Raw genomic sequence first — 6,945 nt, 5'->3', positions numbered from 1 at the left:
GGGGTCCTTCCATGTTAGCCTCCCAGACAGCTAGGACTAGAGGCTTGTGTCAACATGCCCAGCTATTTTTTTTCTATTTTTTGTGGAGGTAGGGTCTTGCTGTGTTGTCCAGGCTGGTCTCTAACTCAAGCGATCCTCCGGCCTCAGCCTCCCAAAGTGCTAGCATTACAGGTGTGAGCCACCGCACCCTGCCTAAGGATTTAATTTTATGCTGAGAGAAGTAGGGAGCCATGGGAGGGTTTAGAGCAGAGGAGGAGTGTGATTGGACTTAATTTTCACAGGATCCCTCTGTGGGGAGTGGATTTCAGTGTGGCTCGGAGAAGAGCCTAGGAAGGAGGCTTGGATCTTACCTTAAGGAACATGGACGGGGGGGCAAGGAGACTTGTGTGGAGGCTACAGCAGCCGTTCCAGTGAATGGTGATGGGGCCTAGAATGGGGAGGTGGAGTGGACAGATTAGGCAACTGATTTGGAAGACGCTGGAGAGGCGGGATCAACTGGACTTGATATGTGATCAGATGTGGGGGTGAGAGGGAAACCAAGGGCCATTTGCTGAGATCAGAAGTATGACACGGGGACGTTTGGGGAAAAGCCAAGAAGAATGTGAACTGCAGCTGTGCTCAGCAGGCATTGTGTGCCTGGCCCCGTGCTCCGCAAAGTCCGTGTAGTCACTGTATCATTGTCACAACAGCCCTGACTTAGGCACTGTTACGATCCCATTTTACAGATGCAGAAACGGAGGCCCAGAGAGGTTAATAGCCTGCCTGGGGTTCCCCAGCCCAGATGCTGCAGAGCTGACATTTGAATCCAGAGAAGAGCAAGCTGAGGCTGGAGCTGAACAGAGGGCAGGGAGGCGAGTGGTGGCCTGAGAGGTAGGAGCGGAACTGGGCAAGTGGGGCGGGAGGGTCCTGTGAGAACTGGGGCCAGCATCCACATGGGAGTTGATGGGTGGTGGTGTGGGGAATGCGTGAATCCCTGTGGCTTAGAGAGGGACAGCTGTATCTGAGAGGCAGGGTGGGGATTCAACACCTGGAGACTTTGGGGGCTCTGGCCTTGGCCCCCCACTAGGTCAGGACAGACTGACCTCAGTTTCTTTTTTTATTTTAAGTTCCGTGATACATGCGCAGAACATGCAGGTTTGTCACATAGGTATACGTGTGCCATGGTGGCCTGCTGCACCTATTGACCTGTTCTCTAAGTTCCCTCCCCTCACCCCCATCACCCAACAGGCCCCCGTGTGTGTTCTGCCCCTCCCTGTGTCCACGTGTTCTCATTGTTCAACTCCTACTTATGAGTAAGAACATGCGGTATTTGGTTTTCTGTTCCTGTGTTAATTTGCTGAGGATGATGGCTTCCAGCTTCATCTATTTCCCTGCAAAGGACATGATCTCATTCCTTTTTATGGCTGGATAGTTTTCCATGGTGTATATATACCACATTTTCTTTATACACTCGATCATTGATGGGCATTTTCTCAGTTTCTAAGTCACAATTCATGTTCCCTCTTCTAGGAAGCCTTCCCTGACTGCCTGTGTGGGTGACAGGAGGTGGCAAGGACAACCCCTTCCACCCTAGGTCAGGTAGTCCGACAGGGCCTCACTGCGGTCAGCTGCTCCTAGGAGAGCCACCACCCTGACCTCATTCCACCAGGCTCTGAGAAAGACGCCACCCAGGCAGGGCAATGAACACTGAGTGCCTACTGCGTACCAGGACTTTATATGCTTTGCCTCTTGAAAAATGTAGCTACCATCCTATGCAGGCTGAGGCTCTACAGTGGGAGATAAGGTGGGCTCTTAAAATGGCCGTGGAAAACCCCAAGGGAAGGTGGCCAGGCCAGGGACGCAGATGCCACCTCCCGATAAGTCCTTCCTGGCCAGCATTGCCCCATCGTATACTCCTTGGGGGAAAGTGAATGGGGTCACTGTGGCTGACGGCATGGAGTTAGAGTCCTCTATGCTAAATGGCATGGGACACCCCCCTGCCCCTCCTTCCTGTAAGTCAGCCTAACCCTGGGTTTGCATGTTTGCCCAGATTCTTTCTTTTTTTTGAGATAGAGTCTGGCTCTGTCCCCAGGCAGGAGTGCAGTAGTGCGATCTCGGCTGACTGCAACTTCTGCCTCCTGGGTTCAAGCAGTTTTCCTGCCTCAGCCTCCCAGGTATCTGGGATTATAGGCACTCCCCACCAGGCCTGGCTTTTTTTTTTTTTTTTTTTTTTTTTTGAGATGGAGTCTTGCTCTGTTGCCCAGGGTGGAGTGCAATGGCGTGATCTCGGCTCACTGCAACCTCCGCCTCTTGGGTTCAAGCGATTCTTCTGCCTCAGTCTCCCAAATAGCTGGGATTATGGGTGTGCACTACTACACCTGGCTGGTTTTTTTTTATTTTTAGTAGAGATGGGGTTTTGCCATGTTGGCCAAGCTGGTCTTGAACTCCTGACCTCAGGTGAGAAGGATCGGCCTTGGCCTCCCAAAGCCCTAGGATTACAGGCGTGAGCCACTGCGCCCAGCCCCTGTCTTATTTTCCACAGGACATGAGACTACCTGGCAGACATCTTATCTGTTAACTGTCTGCTCCCTTTCACTTGCCAGTGGCATTTCAACACCACAAGGGCAGGGACCCTGTCCATCTTGTTTTTGCTCTATCCCTAGGCCTGGAACAGTGCCTGGCACACAGTAGATGCTTAATAAACATTCCATGAATGAAATCAATCTCTACAAGTCTCTGAAGTTGGTTCCGCCCATATCCCTATTTCATGGACGGACAAACCAAGGTCGAACCAGTCAGGGCTGGGACCTGGCAGGGACTGTGGAAGGCCAGCTGGTCTTGTTCTTGGGATGATGGAAACAGCAGCGTCTGAAATGAGGCCTGGGTTTGGATTTCAGCCCTGCCCAACCTGCTCTGTGACACCGGGGAAGCAGTTAACCTCTCTGTGCCTGTTTCCTCATCTGTTGAACCCAAGCCAGGCCAGTCCCTGTAACCTAAGGTCTATTGTGAGATCAAGTGAGTTCATCCCTCTGAAATGTCTGGCATGCGGCAGGAACTCACAACATTATTTCAGGGATACAGGAGGGCAGGAGGTTATGAGGCTGTCTGGGGAGGCTGGTGAGACCCAGGTTCCAGTCCTGTCTCTGCTCCTTAGGAGTTGTGGGCACATGGGCTGCCTGCTTCCACCCTGTGAGTGTCAGTTTCCTCATCTGTGAAACGGGGATGTAGAGTGGCCGAAAGGTCCCCTCGGGGCACTGGGTGACCTAGCATCAGTGGCCTTGTGCGTAACAGCCCTTCCATGGGGTCCAGGCCCCGGGCTCCCCTCCAGGCCCGGCGATTGCCGCCATGAAGCTGAACGAGCGCAGCCTGGCCTTCTACGCCACCTGCGACGCCCCAGTGGACAACGCAGGCTTCCTGTACAAGAAGGGCGGGCGACACGCAGCCTACCACCGGCGCTGGTTCGTCCTGCGCGGGAACATGCTCTTCTACTTCGAGGATGCGGCCAGCCGCGAGCCTGTGGGCGTCATCATCCTGGAGGGCTGCACCGTGGAGCTGGTGGAGGCTGCGGAGGAGTTCGCCTTCGCCGTGCGCTTCGCGGGGACCCGGGCGCGCACCTACGTGCTGGCCGCTGAGAGTCAGGCCGCCATGGAGGGTTGGGTCAAGGCCCTGTCGCGTGCCAGCTTCGACTACCTGCGGCTGGTGGTGCGTGAGCTGGAGCAGCAGCTGGCGGCTGTGCGCGGCGGGGGTGGCATGGCCCTGCCCCAGCCTCAGTCCCTGCCCTCTGCCCCGGCCCCAGTCCCAGCCCTGCCCCTGCCCCTGCCCCTGCCCCGCCGGCCCAGCGCCCTCCCGCCCAAGGAGAATGGCTGCGCTGTCTGGAGCACTGAGGCCACCTTCAGACCTGGACCCGAGCCCCCTCCGCCACCGCCTCGCCGCCGGGCCTCGGCACCCCACGGGCCCCTGGACGTGGCCCCCTTCGCCCGGCTGCACGAGTGCTATGGCCAGGAGATCCGAGCCCTGCGCGGCCAGTGGCTCAGCAGCCGGGTCCAGCCCTGAGGCCACCAGGGCACCTGTTTTAGGGGGACGCAAGCTCCACGCCTTCTGGGACAGGCCGGGTCCTGGAGAGACTGGGGGAGCTGGTCCTGAGGGAAATCATGGGCAAAGCTGGCCTCCAGTCCCTGAATGGCCTGGTTTTGGGGGATGCAGGCTCTGAGAAGGTGCTGGATTCTGAATGGGCCTTTAGGACCATGTGATTCAGAAGGCCTACCCTTGAGAGGACGTCACACGTGACACTAAAGAGAATCCAGGGCCTGAGGGGGAGGTTTCCTGAGAACTCCGGCCCCAGGCTGGCCTGAGCTGCCTGGCAGAGGCCTTTGCTGGCAACAGGCCTTGCTGGGCCTGCAGCTCAGAGGGTCACTGGGACTGAGGACAATCTGTGGCCTGAAAAGCAAATGTACAGTTAGTGCGCCTCCTGACCGGGCCCTCAGGGTGGATAGAGAGAGGATCGGTTGTGGCAGCTATACCTGGGCCTGGCCTTGCTCCAGGACCTGCCAGAGGAGCTGACCTGGCTCCGTGCCTGCCTGTCTCCAGGAGCAGGACAGTGGCTTGGAGGGTGGCGACCAGGGACACAGGTGCAGGTGTTAGTGCAGGACCGGAAGGGTGAGGTTGCCTGGTCGCTGGGGCTCCTGGCCTGGGCCGGCTGAGGCAGGACTCTGCCGGGTCCCCTGCCAGGCCTTATGGTGGTGCTCCTGGTGGTAGTGGCTTTCTGGCTGCAGGCCCTGTCTTTGTCTCCGTGGTGGCTCTCACAGGGCTTTCCAGACACTCCTTGACTGCATCCTTCAGTCTTGGCCCCCAGGCCTGGGGCCCCTTGGGAGCTCTCCTGACCTCCCTTTCTGGGCTGGGCAGCCATGGCCTGAGGTGACCTTCTAGCAGGTTCCCCCAGGGAGGGGAGGCCACCAGCTGACTCACCACCTAAGATGGCCCAGGTGCTGACCTAGTGGCAGAGAAAACACAGCCTCACACCGAATGCAACTTCCAGAGCCCCTCTTCAGCTCCAGGCAGCCCCCTCCAACAGGTCCCCTCCTGAGCTCAGCCCCCACCCCCATACTCCCGGTGGGGACCAGGTCTTGCCTGGCTTCGGGGCTGACCGCCGGTCCCCTTTCTTCTCACCACAGTGCCCATTCTTCATCCAGGGAGAACCTCGGGGCTGAGAATACCCTCTGGCCCTCACCCTGGGTCATGTTTACAGTCCTCAATGCCCCACACCAGGGGCCGCCTGAGGACACCTCCACCCTGACCTTGATTTTCTCAAACGCTGCCTCTTGGTGACAGACTCAGCCCGAAACCCCTTCTTTCTGTCTTTGGAGACCCTTGGACTTGGGGAAATATGGAGGGGGGTGTGTCTGCAATCAAGGCCTCTCCAGCTCACGGCTGGCCCGGTGGGCTGGGACCTCAGTCTGAATTTTAAATACTTAGGGTGCATTTTTTTTTTTCTGGCAACAAAACTTGATGTTTTCACTGCTTTAGTTTCCTGTTTGCTGGTGGGAGGGGATATGATCTGTGACTCTGGGCTTGGCTTGGGGGAACAGTTGTCACTGTTCCTGGGGAGAGGGGCAGCTTGGGCTGGAGAAGCACAGCCAGAGATGGAGCCCCTCGAGAGGGATCCTTGGCTGCTTCATTGTCTTCCCCCCAGCAAGCCCTGCTCTCCTCCACAGGCACCTCTGGGGTCTTGGTACGGTCCCCGCTCACCTCCTTCCAGAGTCCTGAGCAGTGTGGGTGGGGGTGGCACGGGATCTGGGGCTTGGGAGGGGTTCGGAGCCGCCCAGAGCCCCGTGTCCTGGCAGACTCAGCTGGTGGGGTGAGGTGTTAACCCCAGTCCTGGCGTAGGTTTACAGACTCTCAAGGTACGCTGGCCCTGGTCTCCTGGGAGAGAGGGGTGGGGGATGTCCCCTACCAAAGCACAAGGTGGGGTCAGGCTGCCTCCCAGGTTGGGTGTCGGGGGAGCTTTCCGGCAGCCTGGGAGGGAGATGCAAGGGCTAAAATAAAATTTTGTCAAGTAATGGCTGATCATGTCATTTTTTTCCCCATCAAAATCCTTGATTGATTTCCCTGGCAGAGCCCAGAGCAGGCTGTGCAAGGGCAGGGACTAGTGGGTGATACCACATGGCTGGTGCCCTGCCAGGCGCATTCTCACTTCTCAAGGCAGATGCTGGTCCCATTTTACAGATGTGGGAAACAGGCTCATTGAGGTTATGAAACTTGCCAAAGCCACATAGCTGGAGAGTATCAGAGCAGGGATGTAAATCTCTGGAATCCCATGACAGGATAGAGTCTTCAGGAGGAATATGAGGGAAAATGGAGCCCAGAGTTCCTTTCAGAAGGGAGAGAAGGCAGGGAAAAGCCAAGGATTTGAAAGCTAACTGGGCTGAAGACCTGAGAGTTGGGAGGGACATTAACAATCCTGATTAGGATGGCAGATGGAATAGTTGAAACTGCATGCTTCTCACTGATAAGTTCATGGAGGCTGTGGAGGGAGCTGGAGTGAAGACTCTGGCACCGATGCAAGTTCAGAAGGAAAGCGCCTGTGATTGATTAGTAATATCTGCCATGAGCACCACGTGCCTGGTAGTGGTGCTCATGCCATGTATCTGCTCTCTGACTGATTGAGTCTGTCTACTGGGTTAATGGGGGTTCACAGAAGGGGCTGGCCCAAGGTGGCCTAGCATGATGGACTTAAGCCCTAGGTCCTCTTCACATGGACTCAGTTTGGGTCACAGGTCTCCCTTGCAGGCCTGGAAAAATCCTGTACATTTAGGAACATGTGGCTTAGGGTGAGCAACCTATAGTCCTCATGTTCAAGAAATGAGAAGTATGAAGATCAGGGAATTGTGGCCCTTGTGAGCATCCAGTGCATGCTGAATAATTTTTTCCATCTCTTGTGGGACCACAGCTGACAGATGGGGGCTGGGG

General features: G+C 56.5%; 1 protein-coding gene across 1 annotated transcript; it reads left to right on the top strand.

The window, feature by feature from the left end:
• Positions 1–780: 780 nt before the first annotated feature.
• Positions 781–6,035, top strand: PHETA1 (PH domain containing endocytic trafficking adaptor 1). Its single transcript, XM_050749941.1, has 2 exons — positions 781–870; positions 3,289–6,035. Exon 2 carries the CDS (start codon positions 3,325–3,327, stop codon positions 4,030–4,032), a length of 708 nt encoding a protein of 235 aa, XP_050605898.1. The 5' UTR covers positions 781–870; positions 3,289–3,324; the 3' UTR covers positions 4,033–6,035.
• The last annotated feature ends 910 nt before the right edge of the window (positions 6,036–6,945 follow it).

This window comes from Macaca thibetana, chromosome 11 (assembly GCF_024542745.1).
Source record: "Macaca thibetana thibetana isolate TM-01 chromosome 11, ASM2454274v1, whole genome shotgun sequence".
NCBI classification, from domain to species: domain Eukaryota; kingdom Metazoa; phylum Chordata; class Mammalia; order Primates; family Cercopithecidae; genus Macaca; species Macaca thibetana.
Note: the sequence above shows the minus strand (reverse complement) of the source record. Positions and strands in the feature narration are given on the sequence as shown.